Raw genomic sequence first — 20,408 nt, forward strand, 5'->3', positions numbered from 1 at the left:
TGTGAGGTCCAAAGGACCTGGAAACCTGACTGCTCCATACACAGGTGAACCAATCCTGCTTTTGACTCCAAGCCTCATCTTTATCTTCCAAGTTGTGTCGTGTTTCCATCTGCCCTGCCTTTGGGGCATCTGAGAAATCAATCACCTGTCTTTATTTTACCCAGTGGGTTGGAGCCACATCATTGAGCCTATTGTGTACATCTTTTTCCAGTTCTATATTCAGTGACATCATGTTGAAGGCTCGAAATCAGTCATAGTGGGGTTCTTCGCACCATGGGGATTGACAAATGCCATATATTGGGGTTTTTCTTTTTTCTTTTTTTTAAAAAAGATTTTATTATTTGACAGAGAGAGAGAGATCAGAAGTAGGCAGAGAGGCAGGCAGAGAGAGAGGGGGAAGCAGGCTCCTCACTGACCAGAGAGCCCGACGCAGGGCCCGATCCCAGGACCCTGAGATCATGACCCAAGCTGGGGGCAGAGGCTCAACCCACTGAGCCAAATCAGGTGCCCTGGGGTTTTTCTTTTTCAAAGAGCTGTTGTTGTTAAACATTAACCAGTAACACCGCTGATGTACCCTTCCACAGATGCTTAGCATTCTACCTTCTCTCTTCTGCTGGATGTGTTAACACACTAAACCCTCTTTTCACATTCTAAAATGTATAGACATCACACCTCTGTTTTTATTTCCTTTCCTGTGTGTTTTGGGGTGTGTGCATACATGCCCTTGTGGAATTTATCTTTTAAATTGCTTCAGAGTTTGGGAAAGGATGGATACGTATAGGTCACATCTACCCTGTTTGTTCAGAAGTAGCCTCCTGCCCTAATAAATTCCTGACCAGCATCTGACCACCTCCCTGCCTTTCCTCTTGTTCTGCTCCCTACTGTCTTCTAGCCAGCTGGCCTGCTTCCGCTTTCCAGAACACACCAGGTCTACCCTCACTCCTGTGCCCATAGATGGAGTTCCCTCACCTTGTCCCATATCTCTGCGGTATCCACCCATTTTCTAACCCCAGTGTTCTGTTCTCACAGAGGCCTCCTTGTTAGCTTCTCTTCCTGTGTACTTATCTCCCTCCTTGGTAAAATGAAAGCAAGGACTTTGCCTCCTTCGGTGTGGTATCCCAAGCCCCTAAATTAGTGTCTGGCACATAGTAGACCTCCCGGACACATTTCCTGAATGAATGTTAAGTGAATGAATGTGTTTCTGACTTTAAGGCCATCTGTCTAATTCCTCAAGGCTTTCATCTTTCTGAGCTAAGAAAAGCCGTCGTGTTGGATCTCTATGTTCAGCTTTATGAGGGGGCAGTCTGTAATAAGACCCCTCTTCCTAGGGCAGACGGTCTTTACTTTCCTCTCCTCCTTCTCCAATGCCCTATAACTTACCTACTCATATATTGTTATTTTGTGTATCGTTAGAGAATTTTCTTCTTTTGTTGGCACTGCCTCCCATCTCTACTCTCCACGACTATCATTTGATCTCTGAGATTTTGTTTCTTTGTTTACTTCACCATTCAGAACATAAAGCAAAGGAATGTCTTGGCAGGGAGGAAAGGAGATGTACATGTGCTCGTGGGTGGTAGGATCTCAAATGAGAAATGTCCCCGTCTTTTGTTGCATGTTAGTGTCTACTTTGATTTAGAATGTTAGAGTGGAATTTTTTAGGCAAAAATATTCTTTTTTTTAAAGATTTTGTTTATTTATTTGACACAGAGAGAGAGATCACAAGTAGGCAGAGAGGCAGGTGGGCAGAGGGTGGAGGAAGCAGGCTCCCTGCTGAGCAGAGAGCCCGATGCAGGGCTTGATCCTAGGACCCTGAGATCATGACCTGAGCTGAAGGCAGAGGCCCAACGCACTGAGCCACCAGGCACACCTAGGCAGAAATATTCTGATTGACCATGTATGAAGTCTTTAAAGTTACATGAATATTTATTTTTCTATATATGCCGCAGAATCTGGGGAAATTATAATCCATGAAATTTTACTTGCAAGGAACACAACTAGTGTTGTGTTGAAATATATCACAGTGAGTGAATGGTACCGTGAGGGCGGCTAGAGGAAGGCTTGCACTGTTTCTATCTTGATCTACTATTTTATGTCATTAATAGATAAATTATGGGAAATAACTTGGCCCAGAGGATTCAGAAATCCCGGAGTCATCAGTGCCTATTTAATACATCATTATTTTCAAAGTTCACCGATGACACGTGTTTTGGAAACTGAATTTGCACTCACTTCCTGCCCACCCCCAGATATGTTAAACTATGTTACAGTGATGAACAGAGCCTCTCTTGACAATTGGAATCTCTAGAAATTTCCCAGGCTCCTCCACTTTGCCTCCATATTTGAAGGAAGCATGCGCGAAAGGACTGACATCTTAATGCCTTATTTTTGTCTTCCCTGGGAAATAAGTACCGGATGCTAAATATCCCTCCAACCTGCTTTTAAGGCTCTACTTACCTTTGAGCTTCTTTATTTCTTCTCACAACTCTTTAAAGAATTTTTGACTTATTCCTACCATTCATGATTAACTGTGCCGTTGATCCCAGTTGATTTAAACGGAGGCAGGCGTTAGTTGATGAGTTGGTCATTGCCTTGCCTTTCCTCATCACAGACACAGGGGGGCACCAGACTGATGGAAGAGGAAAAATTTCCTTTCTACATTGATAGGAAATGAAATGTGTTGTTTTAGTCAGATCTTTTTTTATTAATCAAATCAATATATGAATATCAAGTATTAGTAACTTGTAAGGAAAAAAAAAGCTTTTGCCTTTAAAAAAATTTTTTTAAATCCTTCTCACTCTTAAATATTAAGAATTCCAGGGATGCCTGGCTGGCTTAGTCCATGGAGCATACAGCTTTTGATCTCAGGATTGTGGCTTCAAGGCCCATTTGGGAATGGAGATTACTTAAAATCTTAAAAAAAAAAAAAAGGAAATGAAAAAAGAAAGAATTTTAGTTCACTGGGAATAAGATAAATAATGGACGTTAGTGCAATTCACATTTTTTTTAAAAATTAGGCTCCACGTCCAGTGTGGAGCCCACCACGGACCTTGAACTCACAGCCCCAAGATCAAGACCTGAGCTGAGATCAAGAGTTGAATGTTTAACTGACTGAGCCACCCAGGCACCCCAATTCACGCCATTTTCAAGACCAGAAAAGAAATTATCTTGAAAAATTTGTTTTCAACTGATAAAAGAAGTGAGAGGACTAGGTTTAAAAGTAGCTATTTGATGATTGGACAAAACAATCATCAAAACCTTTTAAAAAGAGGGTGCCTGGCTGGCTCAGTTGGTAGAACATGTGACTTTGATCTTTGATCTCGTGTGTCGTATAGAGTTTACTTAAAATTAAAAGTAATATGACGTGTTAACTACTTGGAATTTAGATCATAAAACTTTTTAAAAAGGCTTTTAAAAAAGAAAAGGTATTTCTGTGTGAAAAACTAGGTTTTCATCTTCTCATATTTGTGCTGTATTTTATGTTCAGGACATTTGTATTTATTTATTTATTTATTTATTTTTTAATTTTTTTTTTTAAAGATTTTATTTATTTATTTGACAGACAGAGATCACAAGTAGACGGAGAGTCAGGCAGAGAGAGAGAGGGAAGCAAGCAGGCTTCTTGCTGAGCAGAGAGCCCGATGCGGGACTCGATCCCAGGACCCTGAGATCATGACCTGAGCTGAAGGCAGCGGCTTAACCCACTGAGCCACCCAGGCGCCCCAGGACATTTGTATTTAAAAGGTAAAACAATAAACTCTGATTTTCTTATGTGTTCCAGAATGGATTGTCTCCATTGCACATGGCCACACAAGGGGATCACTTGAACTGCGTCCAGCTTCTCCTCCAGCATAACGTGCCCGTGGACGACGTCACCAATGACTACCTGACTGCCCTCCATGTGGCTGCCCACTGCGGGCATTACAAAGTCGCCAAGGTCCTCCTGGACAAGAAAGCGAACCCCAATGCCAAAGCCCTGGTGAGTGGCTAAGCCAACAGCTCCAGTCTGTGTTTTCTTGCTGACAACGTGCGACCTCCGCATGAGAAGAGATTACTTTGAGGAGGTAAAAATAGAAGGTCTAGTTAAGTAAAGTGTACTTCCCCTTAACTTCTTCCAAATATCCTTTAAAGAAACAACCTATTTCTGATGTGAACAAGGCTGATGGGGCTAAATCATTAACCTCTTTATGGTCGCACTCCTGAATCTCTTACATAAGTAAGACCCAAAGACTATAGGTGTAAAAAAGACTGAGGTGATCACACTTATCTCACCGAGGGTACAGTTATAATTATATGAATTAAAAATTTTTTCCCAAGATCTAAAAACATGAGGAAAAGTGGTCAAAAAACTTTCTCTTACACATCAGTGGTCTAGGAATTTGTGAGGTAAAATTTTGTGTTATGTTTACCATGTAAGCTAACATATGGCCAGTAATCTCCTTTTCCTATTGATAAAAATAAAAATTTGGTCTCATTTGTAGTGTTAACTCCTAAAATGATCTATTATTTTAACCCCTAGTTGTATTATAATTTGATTTTCTTGATGAGATAGGGTTTTTATCTTTGGAAAAATAAATAATCCCAATTTGGTAAGCTGTTTAAATTTAGTTCAGAATAAGCACCCATGTTTAGGAAAAAATCAGTCACCAAATGCTAGGGAAGACTTGTAAATTGACTAGCAATTTTAAGGTAAAGGCTGTCATCTGATCAACCGATTTAGAAAGGGTCGCTGTTCCTTTCCAACTGGTATTGTCTCCCTGTCCCACTGGACCCCCAGTGCCTCTGCTACTCTGGGGGCAGGAAACATGAGGACTGAGGAGCACTCTGACCCCAGCCTGTCATTGTCACTAAAAGCTTTTACTGAAACAGTATTTCAAAAGCTGTTGACCTGCCCAGTATATCAAGCATATCTTTGAATTCTGAGAAGGGAGGAAAAGAAATTAGCAGTCATGACTCATTTTTCCATACAAGAGAAAAAAAAAAAAAAAGCCTTAAAACAGGGTGTGGACATTCACTCTCATTTTCCTCTGACTTGGAAGATTTCACAGCATGTGGAGGTTAGAGCCAGTATCCTGGGATGGACTATGGCCAGGTAAACGGTCTCAGAAGGAAAACGGTCTCATAGGAAACACCTATGGTGACTTGGACGTAAGCTTTTAGAGTGGACCCTGATACTTTATAGTTCTCTATGGCGACTGAAAAATGCTCTGTGGTCCCAATGATCAAGCGGTATGATTTGGAGCTAATTTGTGAAAAAGCAGACTCCTTTATTAGATTAAATGTGAAACCAAGTGATCCAAATAATGTTGGGTTGTTTCCTGCTTCCTTGGAGTAAACACCTATTTGAACCTTAAAACTGGAAGGGACGAAAACATTCTAGAACCAGTCTTGTAGTTGTCCTAAAATTCAACAGAGAATGCTGAATGGCATTGGCAGAGTTTGGGCTGTGAGGACAAATGTTTGGGCCCAGCTGTTTTTAGTCTGTATTTGAAATGAGATGGAGGAGGGAGGGACATATTATTTGGAAGAGTGAATTCCAAAATAAAATAATCTAAAAAAACGCATGGCCATTTTGCCTCAGCCACCAAGAGGCTGTGACAAAAATTCACTTCCTGTTCGTGATCAGCAGAGTACTGTGGATTTCTAGGAGCAGCTAGACTGCCTACGCTTCCAGAGAAGAATCCGTGTTCTGTTTAACCCCTCATCGCATCATTTGCTTCCAGATCCTTACAGAACATCATTTCGCAAACCTTTTACCATACTCGGAGGGAACTGTATCTCCACGGAACGCGGTCATGTACTTCTGTGTCTTTGTCCCTTTCAGAACGGCTTCACTCCTCTTCATATTGCCTGCAAGAAGAATCGAATTAAAGTCATGGAACTCCTTCTGAAACACGGTGCATCCATCCAAGCCGTAACCGAGGTGAGGCGAGTAGGATTTCTAGCCTTCGCCGGGTCACCAGAGTATACCTTCACAGCTGGAGTCCCAGAGCCATTCTCAGCGAACACCTAGTTGTGCTGTGTGTGTGATTGCCACCGAGGACTATGTAGACCCTTCACGCAAGGGGCTGCCAGTCCGGAGGAAAACAGACAGGAGTCTGGGGGGTGGGTGCAAACACATTATCCAAAACATATGCTTCATGCTCAGGGGTGAGTGGTACCATCAACGAAAGCGTAATTTTCATGAAATCCTGTCATGCAGCACTTCTCAGTGGGGGCGATTTTGCCTCCCAGGGGGCAGCGACAACGTCTGGAGGTATTTTCAATGGCGACAGTCACATGGTGCTACTAGAAGCCAGATGCCAATGAATAGTTGACAGTGTATACAGGCCAGCCTTCTACAACAAAGAATTATCTGGTGCATAATGTCAACTTTGCCAAGGTGGAGAAACTCTGTATACTTGAACCTCTGGGTGTTTGTAAACTGAATACTTCTCTCTCTCAAAATTCAGAATGAACAACACACAGAGTTGCTGAAGTTAATAAAGGACTAGCTTTAGGTTTCTTTTGTACAAACTGACATGGAACTCAGAGGAATGTTCCACCAGGACCAGTGCTGAGCCTGCAAGACAGCAAACCAGGCTCGTCCACCCCTGCCCCCTCTGGACTCTCCTTCCCTACTCCACCCCCAGCACTCTGGTCTCCCTAGATGCCAGCCATGACACTTCCCTAGACTGGACACCCTTTCATTCACCTCCCTATCTCTGCACCCTCCATGTGTCACCCCCGCTTTGCTCGGCTAATCCTACACACCCGCCAGGACGGGATCGGGGGCCACCTTCCCCAGGAAATCCCTCACCCCTGGCCTAGTGTAGGAGCTCCCCTACAGACTGCCTCTTCCCATCAAGGCACATATGACCTAGCTGTTCTCCCGCTAGGAGAGAGTCCAGAGAGTCCCCAGGCTCCATGGGCACAGGCTGAGCCCCACTGGTCTGTGGATGCCAGCAACACAGTGCAGGCCATTCAGTAAAGGTTTGTTGAATGCATCAGTAAAGACTGTAGCATTGGAAGCAAATAGGAAGTTTGAGATCTAGCTTAGTGACTGTTACTTTGCCTGAGTTTCTTATCTGCAAATGAAATATTTGCCTTGATTTGTGACACAATTTTAAAATGATTAAATGGTTGAAAATATTACTACTGCTTTACTCGTTCTTCACTCTTACGGCTTTATTATGGCACTTGTGATTTTAAAAGCTTATTCTCAGTGCGCAGCAACCATTTTTAAAGTCAGAGTGGGCTCTGCGATCAAATTTTTTTGACTGATGTTTGAATAAATATCCAGAGATGTCAGCCCCTGAGAAGGGGCTGTTGCCAGTCCTGTACTCCCTCAGAGCTCCCAAAGGCAGGGCAGATGGAGATGAGGGCTTGGCCCTGCACGTGTTCTAAGGACTCCCCCTGCTGATGGAGAAAAGTGCCAAATTACAACACAGAGCTTTTCCCTGGTTCCCTCTGTTGCCACTATCTGAAGGTGGAGCAACCAGAATTCTTTCTCTTCTGCATTTTACCTCACTATTATTAGGCAGAGTTCCTTTCACATATTTTTTTGACATTTCTCAAATTTCTCTTGAGATTGGTATCTCCTTCTCACTCTCTTAAAAAAAAAAAAAAAGAAAAAGCTTTTTCTAGGCATGTTAAATATTTTTACCAAATGATGATGTTCATGTTGCAAGTGGAATGAAATTCTAAAAAATTTTAAGTGGCATCATTTCACATACAAAGCACAAGTGTTACGGCTGTGTGTTTGTGTGTGTAGGATTAGAGACAAACAACATTTAAAGTCTAGTCTAGTGACCTTTGTATTATTTGCCTTAATTATGTCACCTTGATTTATAATATTCATAAAATTAAAAAATTGATTAAAGATTTAGTGCTGATTTCCTCGTTTATTAGAAGGTTGGCATTAAGTATCCCCCTTAGACACACACACACACACACACACACACACAGTTATATGGATAAAGAAGGTTTGGTAGCAAAGGGGAAAAAAACTTTAAGTCATTTTTCTCTAATTTTTTCTCTAATTTTTTCTCATTGATCTTTATAAAATATATGAATTTTTTCTTCTTTAGTGGATATGACATAGGTCTTTCCTAATCACCGAACCTGCTTTAAGGAAATAATGATCATGTCCTGATGTGTTTATCTTATTGAATCTGAATCTATGCCAATAATAGGCAGGGCCCTGGTGTCTTTGATCTGATCACTCAAGTGGTTATATTAAGGTGGGTGGGTGGAGAGCAGGCAGGGAGGCAGGCAGACAAAACCTTTTTATGATAAGATCACAAACCAGCATTTCCCTCTTTTCTTCCTAGTCGGGCCTTACCCCAATCCATGTTGCTGCCTTCATGGGGCATGTAAATATCGTATCACAATTAATGCATCATGGAGCCTCTCCAAACACCACCAATGTGGTAAGTATCCTTCTAAGAAAGAAGGTCCAATTATGAGTATTTCAGAAACTGATGAAGGTTGTTCTTATTTATTTTTTTTATTATAATAGGTTAATTACTAATTTAATTACTATTTACTAATTACTATTTACTGCTTAAAAAGACAAAATTTAAGAATACCTGTGCTTTCCTTTACTTCAAAGGCAAGATCTGTTCAATCGCTAGCTGATCGCAAAACATTAGGACTTACGGTTGTGTGTATTGACCTTACAGATATGTTACTATTGGATATTATGCTCTAAAAAATAGCTTTGGTAGAGGGGAAGATTTTTTTGTTTGTTTTTTAACAATAGAAGCATTTAGTAAGTGTTTCATGTTGAGGAAGAACCTCAAATCACCATTATCGTAATTGCAAGTAAATTCAAATTCAAAATGATTTTGTGCTTGACCATGTTATTGCAAAGCCATGGTTACAGCAAATCCATGTTCATAGATCATTGGATGGTATTGCTTTTCCACACTAATCATTGCTCTGCAGAACCACGAGACTCATTTCAGAGTAAGTATCCGAGAGGTGATTTCTCACCCTAGGTCTGCGTGTGGCATTTAACATTATCTTACAGGACTTTAAGTTAGACATCATAGTATTATTAGCATAACAGACCACAAGCCTAAGAACCTGGTTGGACTCATGAGCACCACAGCATTCTCAATCAAATAAACCACACGCTGGCACAGAAAGGGCCAGCCACAAGGTCCGCACACTCCCCCTGAAGGTGGGCTTCCAGTAAGGCTCTGTCTTCCGGGACCCAAATCAGCACATGCACAAGATACAGACCAGCTTCTCAGCTGACAGGTAATCTTTTCTGTAACTAATGCCAGAGAGAGAAGATGTCCCTTCATTAAGAAGACCCTGGATAATACAGTAAACTCTATCCCGGATGCTTTTCCAGTAAACACAGTAACAATTTACACATGAATGTGTCTTTTTATATCTAGGGAGGTGGCTATCCTGTAACGCAGGGCTTGGTTTTGAAAAGGAATTTGTGGGTGGGTGCCCATGGTGTGAGAGAATCCTTTGATTTCTGTGACTATTTGTTTCTGTCTATCCATTTTTTAAAAATATTTTCATTGTTTGGGGTGCCTGGGTGGCTCAGTGGGTTAAAGCCTCTGCCTTCGGCTCAGGACATGATCGCAGGGTCCTGTGATCGAGCCTCGCATCGGGCTCTGCGGAGAGCCTGCTTCCTCCTCTCTCTCTGCCTGCCTCTCTGTCTACTTGTGATCTCTGTCTGTCAAGTAAATAAATGAAAAAATCTTAAAAAAAAAATTAAATAAATGAACAGATGATCTGAATTCAATTCTTTTGGTGAAAATGGGGGAATGGTTGGGTTGGAGGAGTCCAGTGACAAGGAAAAGGGCCCTGTGGGATAATGTGCAAACTAGGATATTGGTGTGCTGAGGTAAAGCAGAGAAAGCAAACCAACTGCCTGCAACCGAGTCAGACCCTCAGGTGTGTCTATGTTGCCCTTGCAGATTTGGGTTTTTGTTTTGTTCTGGGTGCAATTCTGATTTGGGGGGCCAGGCTTAAGAAGTATATGCAAATATCCAAACTGCCACTGCTTTTGAAAAAGAGGAAGGTGTGGCCTGCCAGGGCTGGCATCCTACTCGGCTACCAGCTACCAAAGCCTTCTGCGTGTCAGGCAGCAGTGCCACCCCCCACCCACCCACCGTGGGTGGGGGGAGGTGGCTCCGTCATGGAGCAGGCCCTGGCTGCTGCCTTCCCTCATTTCCTCTCCTGCTTGGCTCTGGTGGGCATTCACCTGTCAAGCCCTCCGGGGTCCACATGGAGCAACACTTCTGATACTGCCAGAGACTGGGCTCCCCAGTGTTACACCAGCCCTTCCATCATGAATCAGGTGGATGTGAACTTCTTGAGTATTCAATTTCCTGTCCTTCCTCATTTTCATTAAGGAAGTGCTTGGGACTACTTTTTACCAAAAAAAAAAAATAAAAAAAAAAAACAGGAAAGGAAAGAAAAAAAAAAGAGAAGAAAAGAAAAGAAAAAACCCTCCATCGTAAGCTGTATGCAAATAAAATATGCCACCCTCCTCGAGAGCTGTAGTTAATTACCTTTGGCTCCTGTTCCACAGAGAGGAGAAACAGCGTTGCACATGGCAGCTCGATCTGGTCAAGCTGAAGTCGTGAGGTATCTGGTGCAAGACGGAGCTCAGGTAGAAGCTAAAGCCAAGGTACGTGCAACCCATGAAAGCATGTGCTATTGAAGGAAAAAAAAACCCTGATTTTATTACAACCTTTAAACACATGCATGCTCTCTTCCAGGAATACTTTCATAAAGTAATTACGGAAGTTCTATCCATGTGATATTGTAAAAAAAAAAAAAAAAAAAATCCCAACACATTTGTCCATTCAATTATTTGACAAAATTAAATGGAACAAGAACTTTGTGCCAGAAAGAACTCTATGTCCTTGGCATATTGTTAGCCCTTAGCAGATTTGGAACCAAACTGAGACTTGGTCCAGAGTTTTTCACACTCCATAGAGAAGGACTTAGGCTCAAAACTTCTAGAACAATCACAGTTCGGAAGCACGACTGAACTCTTTTGGCTAACTTCTATGTCACTGGTCACAGCCATAAAAGGAAAAAGGAAGTTTTTACTTTTTCTTCACAATTTGTGAAGCCATGAAGAGACTTGAGACTTGAATTGGAATGGTTTCAGTTTGAGTTTGAGTGCTTCATTCTCTGCCTGGTGTTTAATTTCCAAAAGAAACCCATTTACCTGTCACCCACTACCTGTCAGTTGGTCTGGTTACCAAGATGGTAATTCAGGTCAGGAATTGTAAATAAAGACATAAAATTCTTTAACTGCTTAATTTAACCTTGGTATATAAATGTACATTTATTTGCCATTTATTTGCGCTGTCTACAGTTTCTAGTTTCAGGTTAGGTAGAGAGAAAACCAAGACATGTATGAAGCAGTTTGTATGAAGAATATTTCTAGACTTTTGTAATATTCTCCCAATGTATTTAGCTATCTCACCTGCATCTAATTTGACCACAGTTGTTTTTTCTCAACTTCTTTCAACACTCTCCAAAGCTTTCAACTTAGTATTCTTAGGGAAAAATTGAGTCTTCTCTTCATACTCATATTTTACCTGCTAACATATTGTGTGATTGTATAATTAAAGTAATTAGTGCAAATATAGCACAAAGTAGTAAAGTGACTAGTACAAACATACTAGTGTGGGAACAAACACAACTGGATCATCATAAGCATGAAATCTGCAGATGAGCACAAAGGTTGTAACGTTCTGAGCAGCAGACACACACTCTGAGTGTCCAATAGACTGTGGTGCCACGTGGTGCATTTTACAGAGGATCTGGAGACCTTTTCTGTTAAAGGGACGAGAGTAAATATTTTGGGCTTTGCCAGATGCACCATCTCAGCCACAGCTGCTCAGATCTGGCATTCTAGAGCAAAAAGCAGCCATAGGCAATACTACATAAGCAGATAGACATGTCTGTTTCCAATAAAACTTTATTTACAAACACAGGCAGCAACTGGATCTGGCCCCTGGGTTGTAGTTTCTCAGCCCTGATCTAAAGAGATAGGTTAAATCTGCTTCATCAATAAAGAGCCATGGATAGGAAAGGCTATACTCTATTACGGATTACAAGAAACCTCACATTTTCTGAGTGTTGTTGGTTCCATACTAAGCATTGTACCCAGGGAATGGTTAACCCATAAGCTGAAACGGAGGACAGAATTCATAGTGATGATGATTTCATTAAGGAGGCAGTATGTATCATGATTAAGAACCTGACTTCCTCAGCCAGACTGCCTGGGTTTGAATCTTGATCCACCACTTCCCAGCTCTGTAATGTTGGGCAATGAATTAACATCTCCATGGCACATTTCTTTTCCTAGTTTCTTCATATAGAAACTTAGAATCCTGATAGTTGCTGGTGATAAGATGGGTGTGATGACGAATGAATGAATGTAGGTGGAGTACTTAGCACAGAGCCTGCGACATGTAGATGCTCAGCAAATGTGCAGTGGTGGTGGTGGCCAAAGGAGAATTATGGGAGATCTTTCTGCAGCAATTATCTTGTTCTGGTTTCAGTACTCTTCTTCCTGTGGTGCCCCAATTCCTCTTACACTTCTTACATAGACTCTCTTGCTTTGGCCTTGACTCTCATCCTACTTTTCTCTTCAAAGACATCTCCTGTGCTCTAACCTCTTCTGTACACCTTCCCTACAGGAAGCACTTACCTGAACTTTTTTCCCATTCAGGTGTGGGATTTCCTTTTGGAAATGAGATGGCCATTGGGATGGCCAGTGGAAAAACGATGGCACCCACAGGGTATCATTGGGCAAACTAAAAAAAGACGCCTCTCCCCCTTAGGGATAAGACCCTAAGGGTACAAGATTTGGTGTCATGCCTCGGGGTGAATTGTAATAAGGGGCCCTTCTACTGGAGGCAGATCCCACCCATGCCCGGAATGTACCACTTGACAAGCAGAGGGTGGGCTGGCTTTCAACCCCCTTGGCTGGGAGCCTTTGTGCAGATCTACCTGCACAACCCTGTGCTCCCAACCCCACCCCCTCTGCTTTTGACTATGACAAGGTGACATCAGTACAAGAATTTACTCCATTTGAGGGCCTAACTGCTGGCGGAGGCAAAATACCTTCTCAGTTATTTGAGTTTTACTAGGATTCATTCCCTTCTCTCCCAAAAAAGGAACCATTGGAGGTTAAAATTTTGGTAAAGTGTGGCAGGTGGTAATAGGTTAATTTACAGGCAGAACTGCTTCTCACACTTTTCAGACTAATAGGTTACTCGAAAGGAATTGAAAGTAGCTTGTGATACCAAGCAAAGTTTTCTGAATGATCCATCCACAATGTCACCATTGTTTTCTCAACTAATCAACCTTGTTTTTTCTACCTTGCACTTAAGGATGACCAAACCCCACTGCACATTTCTGCCCGACTGGGGAAGGCAGATATTGTACAACAGCTGTTACAGCAAGGAGCATCTCCAAATGCAGCCACGACTTCTGGGTACACCCCACTCCACCTCTCAGCCCGGGAGGGACACGAGGATGTAGCTGCATTCCTTCTGGATCATGGCGCATCTCTCTCTATAACAACAAAGGTAGGAAAGTGAGTCTTGGAATCCTGCTGTGTCTCCCAAAAGCCATCCTCCTTACAACTGAGGCCACATGTCCAAACCACTTTCAGATCAGGAGGTGGATTTCTCTTTCTTTCATTTTTGTTTGTTGTTACTCTTTTGTTGTTGTTGTCTTGTGTGATTAATGGTCTGATGTCTAAAATCTCCACTCTGATGCCTTCAAGCAATAACCTATCACTCGTTGCTCTGCGGGTGCAGGTTGCAAAATTTAGAGCTCACGTTTTGGTAGTGCTATGTAAACCTAGTGAGTCTGATAGATGAATTGGCCTGTGACATGTCTGAGAAAGCTAGAAATGGGTGTTTCACTCTCCTGTTTGGATGCAGAGAAGTGTGATCCATACACAAGCCGATTACAGTAATCGGCAATCCTTGGAAAACTATCTGAATAAACGATGACTGCCTCCAACTATACCCCCTGTAATTCTTTAGGCTTCTCAGTAGAGCTGAGATGCACAGTTTCTGGATCTCATTTAATATGTGAAACAGAGTGAGTGAGGATTAGGTTTCGAGTGCCCCAGCCCTTCCACTGTGCCAGCTGCCTGTTGGCTCTAGTTGGCTTTAGTCTCATGAGGTCAGATGTGCTGATGACCCTCCAGTCTCTGACTCATGCTTGGGACCCTCCATAGCAGTGCATGCTGACGGACTGGTGGATCTCCAGATCCTTGTGGGAGCAGGTAGCAAGTAAGAGCAGCTACTCAACTCTCAGTACCCAACTCTGGCAGATTTCCTGGGCTGGAACCATGTGTTGTTACTCAGTCCACCTGTGGTAGCTAAGATTCAAGAATCTCTGACTCCTGAGGACTGGGGCATAGCGAAAGACAACGTACACGCAGGAATTGGAGAAGCGGACGCAAAAGGCTCCAGCCTGGTGATGTGAGGTCCAGACTTGTCCTGGTTTTCCCAAGCCCTCCGAATCCAAACCGGGCCTGGGACCCAGTAACCTATTCTTCCCAAAATGTGAAACCCTAAAACACAGCAGGAGTACACCCCAGACCCAGCTCTCCACCATCGTCCTGGTCAGATGCCTAAGAAGTCCCAGAGTTAGTGGCATGTGGTGGCTCAGTCAACAGTTAGGAAGATGCAAAATCCTGATCCTCCTTGTTGATAAAGGGACTCGGGCTGTCATCGTCCTGAGTGGGTCTGTCAATGCAGGCTTAACTGTGCTTCATTGTTAGAATCATTTATTGGTTCCAGGAAAGCAACGCCTTTGTGTCATTTCTGTTGTTCATTACTTTTATGGTTCTTCTTTCAGAAAGGATTTACTCCCCTTCATGTGGCAGCAAAGTATGGGAAGCTGGAAGTAGCCAATCTCCTGCTACAGAAAAGTGCCTCTCCAGACGCTGCTGGGAAGGTATGGAGCCAACTGACCTCAGGCCACTTCCAGGGTAACCAAACCAGCCTTTGCTCCTTCACCAACAGCCACCCAAATTATGACTAGTCCAGAGTTAATTAAGTCTCATAGGATGAAGAGCCCTTTGGACATAGAAAGGTGAATGCCGGGGTCCAAGCGTTGTGGAATCTGGAATGTAAATTGCACTCTGTGTTGAACCCAGACTAATCCCATTTCCCACATCTAGGCCTCTGGTGTTAAGACACTTTTGACCGTGGTTGTTGTTTCTGCACGTGTTTTCAGAGCGGGCTAACTCCACTGCATGTGGCTGCACATTACGATAATCAGAAAGTGGCCCTCCTGCTTTTGGACCAAGGAGCCTCACCTCATGCGGCCGCAAAGGTACCTGGGATTGGCCTGCCTGGGGAGGCTGGCGGGCGGCGTCCGCTGGCCTCTGTCTGTCCATCCCTTTTGCTGCTCATGGGGCACCCTCCACCTTAGACATCACGGAAAAGTCACAGACATAGAAGGGCCTCCAGAACTCTGTGCCTTCAGCTATTTGGTCAGTAATGTGGTAGATGCTCAATAAATACTCACTTGTCGGTTGATTTTCCTTAAAAATCCAGGATAACCTGGGGCCTGTGGAGGAAAAGAAGTTGAGATACTCTTCAGTCGGATTAAAAACATCAGCACGGCCTGAGGGAATAAGAAAGTCTGAGTTGTCAAAGTTATACAAATACGCCTTATATTTTCCTGGCCGTGAAACATTGCCTCCGAGTTGTTTATTTATTTCTGTTTAATAAAATAGGTTGGGAGTTTTATTTATCTATTTTTATTATTCCTAAGGGGAATCTTTATTCCTCTTGTTAGAGCATTTTTGACTAGTAGACAACCTACATTTCTCAGAAAAGAGCTCCATAGGGTGTGTGACTTTCTGATTAGCGGACATGCTGATTTGGGAGGCAAATCGTGAAGAAGAGTTTACTTAAAGATAGGTTAATCGAGGGCTATTGGTTTAATAGGCTGTCTGTTGTGGAGCAGACGGCTGGGATCTGAGAAGACTGGAATGATGCCGCTACATAACGCTGCCTAGTGCTTTCCCTAAATGCTGCTGTTGAAGGAACTTTCAGCATTTTTAAGCTTTTTATGTTTTGGGGGTTTTTTGACTCTGCCATTTTGGGGCATCTTTAGGGCCCTCTTTTAACCTTAGTGTTTCAATCAAATGGGTTGTGATCCAATCTTAATGGGGCTGTTCCAGAATGCTTTGGAGACTTTAATAAAAGAGAAGGTTTTTAGGTACCTTCTTTTAGGGAGTAGGTTAACTTTGACAGATATTTCTCCTCAGAAACTCTTCACCGATAGGTCTTAATGATCTCCTGTCCCATCCTCTCCAGAATTGGACCCGGTAAGGTCAAGAATTCAGAATCATACCCCTAAATTTGCTTTTCATCTAAATGTGGCTTCCCCCCATAGTTTCTGACCCTGACAAAACATTTTCCCCCATCATAAAGCCATGCCTTGACTTCTGGTAAAGACTTAATCTTCAAAAAAAAAAAGAAAAAAGAAAGAATAGCATTATTCCCAAGAGCCAAAAGGAATGGAATTATCCATTGAAGAATGAATGGGTAAATAAAATGTGGTGTATACATACAGTGGAATATTATTCAGCCTTAAGAAAGAAGGAAATTCTGGCCCAGGCTGCAGCATGAATGAGCCTCAAAGACACGATACTGAGTAAAATAAATCAGTCACGCAAAAGGACAAGTATTGTCTGATTTCAGTCATGTAGAGACAGAAAGTAGAATGTTGGTTGCCGGGGACTGAAGGGAAGAAGAAACGGGGAGTTGGTATTTAATGGATAGCGTTTCGGTCTGAAGACGAATGGTGGTAATGCTTGGAAAACCATGTGAAATGTACTTAATGCCATTGACTGTGCACTTAAAAATGGTGACAGTGGTAGGTTTTATGTAATGTATATTTTATCCCAATGTAAAAAAATGAAAAAAATTACAGTGTAATTTAATGATTATTCTATTTTAATATATTTTAATATGCTTCTGAACCCAGACCACTTTTATTATATTATTAAAAAAAAAACAAACAAACATGTTCTTGGTGGTCAATCCATCAATAATTAATAAGCAAACAATTCAGTGCTCATATGAGAGTGATAACTTTGACACCACTTGTGCCAGGCAGTTTAGGATTGACAAGATTCATAAAGTAGTACCTGAAGCAAAATGTGTGCAGTCCACCCTTCCATCCATCCATTCTGTCTTTCAGTCCACGAATAACTCTGAAATAGGTCAGTAGTTGGTATATTTGCCGTCGGGCTCCTGCTTTATATTTGCCAAACAGGCCTCCATGTTTGCACGTCTGCAGAACATCTTTAACAGAGAGCGGCAAAGAGCTCTAACAGCCCTTTAGCCTTAGGTGGAGCTCTGCCCTGTGTCCACCACTTTCCTCAGCAGCGAGCCTTGTCAGGAGCTTCTTCTGGGCTTTGAGCCTGAGCGAAGCCTGTTCTACAGGTAGGGATTGGCTTCATCGACTGGAAGACACTGGTTTAAATGGATGTGGCTCTATTTTTCTCAGCAGTCTGAGGTTGGGCAGTTGTTGATGTTGGTTCTGTATTTCCAGAGTCTTAAGGAAAGTTCCAGGTGATTTTTTCTTTTTCTTTTTTTTTTTCATTTTTTTTTCGACTTTCCTTTGAGAGATTGTTGTTGCATAGATTGCCAGGCCCTCTTTTAAGCCATAAACTGGAAAGAAAGTTGGACTACAGGGCATTCTCAGAAGCTCCAGCCAGCCCTTTCTCCTTACCTCCCATTGGCCGCCTCTTCCTGCAAGGGAAGCTGGGAAATGTAGTTTTTCAGCTCGGCAGGGTGCCAAGGCGCTTTTGTTAAGGAAGGAGAGAGAATGATACAGGGTCAGCAGATAGCCTCCCATACCCCAGGGAAGCTTTAGCATTTATGAATCTGGTAGAGGTGCAGAAGGAGGAACAAAGTCTCAGTAAGGCCTGATTTGAGCCTGAGGGTCTGACAGTAATGACTACAGTGTGAACTCTACCTCCATTCATGTGCTTGGCTTAGGGTATGTGACATTTTCTTGCCTTTTCTTCTCTTTTGTAGAGTTGCCAACATATTTTCTTACACACACGAGTTTAGAAACACAGTGTGATCTTGTAATGGGAGAGGTAGAAAGGTGCTGGAAAAGGAGATCAGCTTGTGTAATCCATTTTAGCCGGATCTATTTCCTGAGGCAGGACCCTGCACTAGAAGGAGGATTGGCATGAATTCAGGCATAACCTGGGCACCTGTGGAAGGGATAGTGAGCCATAGCTTGTTATTTGTCATATTTCTCTTCCGTAAAATGTGTGATGTATCTATTGATGTGGAACTGTAGAGATGGTGAAAATTCTTAGAAAAAATATGAAGCATCATATAAATATATTACTTTGGGTCATTTAAAATTACATTTCCTTTTGTTTTCATCTTGAAATACAAAAGCACACTTGGCAAGCATTTTATCCTCTATATCAAGAGGAAAAAATATCTATGATGATTCTGTAGTTGGATCTCTATTTTATTTCTTTTCTGATAAATGTATCTGTCCCCTTTAGCGTGACAGGTAAGAATCATTTGGCTTTCCAGAAATTAGAAAGCACTTAGGAAATTTAGAAAATTTCTTATAGGTCTCAAGGTGAACTATTTGTTTATTATTTGAAAAACACATTTTAAGTCCTTCTGAGATGAACTTCCCCTTCTAAAATAATACCACCAGTTGTTTCCCCTTTACTTTGTAGCTCAGGTATGACGCTCAGAATAAAACCCTCAGTAGTAATGAATAGCTTGTCTGAAATCAGCATGCATTACAGAAATGCCAGAGCTTCCCTTGATTAGTGTTCTTTAGGACCTTGGATTTTGGGGTGGAATTAAAAGTAATCAAGATGATTATCACCTCTCAGAGGGCACTGACCTGCCTTCAATTTTTGAAAAGTGGCTAATGTGAAGGTTATGTCCATGCAAAAGCAAATAGAAATAAGGTGCTCAGTAAGAAGCTAAACTCAGACTATCTTGCTGTCACCACTCTGTTTAGCCAGTGTTAGACATATTGACTAATCAGATGTTCTATTTTAGCACTGTTTTGTGAATTTTATCTTTTATGCAGGGGTGGGGATGGAAGGGAAACAGACCTCCCCCTCCTGTCACTCGCTGTAGAGTTGGGCTCAGTCCAAAGTTCTTCATTTGGCTCTGGAGGCAATTTCTTTAGGGTGTGTCTGTGCAGAGGGACAAATGCTTCCCAGGTCAGCTGGGGTTTCCAGATGGCACTAAGTCCAAACTAAAAATAGGGATATAAAATCTTCTACCCTGGTCCATCCCATTTGGCAGAGGGTGGTTTCAGAAGAGTCTGGAAGCGGCATTTCCACTCACATGGGTTGATATCCAACAGCTTAAATCCTCTACAGTTGATTAGAAAAAGAGCGTCTGTCAAGTAAGAAACACTGTCCTCCTAGGACATGTTAGTGACTTAAAATATGAGGGTTGATTGCAGTAGGCTAGCCTGTGAGTGGTTCAGCAGCTCCCAGTGTCCTCTGTATTGATTCTGACCCATCTGTATTGCTTGGAAAGAGTACGACTGATAGTTGTCTAGATTTGGATCATTTTCCCAAGTATAAATCCACAAATTCTATCTTTTTTTCTCTAAAGCTTCTTTTCTATAAAAAAGTCATTCTAACTTTTCATTGGCATATTTTATAATATATTATATATAGTCATGCCCAAGTCAAAATACAATGTTGCATTTCTCTTAAATGACTGTAAGGCAGGACAGGGTCTCCTCCCTAGCACAGGGGACCTTTCTTTCTCAGAGCAAAGGACTCTGAAGGACCCTGAAACACAGCTAATTAACAGTTTGCCAAAGAAATTTAGGTCACCACTACCTTGAGCACCAAGGGTCAGCCAAGATGAGGATCCCAGAATGTTCCGAAAGTTCTAGTAAGTCTGACTCACATTCTAAGGATTCACCAGTCACCATGAGGCATTAATAGAGATACAAAGACAGATATGACACAATATGTGCGCTCAACAAATTTGTGTTTTAGTAAGAGGAAACAAGTATGGAAAAGAAAGAGTGCCACTAAATATCTCCAAGACTTTGATTAGAGTCAGTCAGGCTCAGTGGGTGTAGAAGGGGAAGGAGGAGGTGAAACACTTCATGAAAATATGACCCTTGAGCTGAAGCTTCGGCTGGAAAATGCTGGCCCTGAGGACCTGGTGGGGGATAAACATTCTTGATAGAGGGAGGCAAAAAACAGAAACATGAGCCGTATCTTATTTGGGAAACCAGTTCAGCCAAGCATAACATAGAAACTAGGGTTTCGTAAAGGAGGCAATCAAAGGGGCTATGAGAGGAGGGTGCCTGGGTGGTACAGTCGGTTAAGCATCCAACTCTTGATCTCAGCTCAGGTCTTGATCTCAGGGTCA

The 20,408-nt window shown here is 42.3% G+C and overlaps 1 protein-coding gene across 12 annotated transcripts in view; it reads left to right on the forward strand.

Annotated features, from left to right (window-relative positions):
* The window catches only part of ANK3 (ankyrin 3), a 670,144-nt gene that overhangs the window by 508,465 nt on the left and 141,271 nt on the right, over positions 1 to 20,408 (forward strand). For 11 of the 12 annotated variants that reach the window (XM_032842405.1, XM_032842415.1, XM_032842423.1 and 8 more), the window contains 7 exons: positions 3,779 to 3,976; positions 5,822 to 5,920; positions 8,310 to 8,408; positions 10,538 to 10,636; positions 13,365 to 13,562; positions 14,851 to 14,949; positions 15,232 to 15,330. In XM_032842405.1, coding sequence (XP_032698296.1) covers positions 3,779 to 3,976; positions 5,822 to 5,920; positions 8,310 to 8,408; positions 10,538 to 10,636; positions 13,365 to 13,562; positions 14,851 to 14,949; positions 15,232 to 15,330 — 891 coding nt within the window. The remainder of the gene's footprint in view (positions 1 to 3,778; positions 3,977 to 5,821; positions 5,921 to 8,309; positions 8,409 to 10,537; positions 10,637 to 13,364; positions 13,563 to 14,850; positions 14,950 to 15,231; positions 15,331 to 20,408) is intronic. The other variant, XM_032842476.1, reaches the window with a different exon arrangement.

The sequence above is a fragment of the Lontra canadensis genome, unplaced genomic scaffold, assembly GCF_010015895.1.
Source record: "Lontra canadensis isolate GAN:19392208 unplaced genomic scaffold, GSC_riverotter_1.0 scaffold3, whole genome shotgun sequence".
NCBI lineage: Eukaryota > Metazoa > Chordata > Mammalia > Carnivora > Mustelidae > Lontra > Lontra canadensis.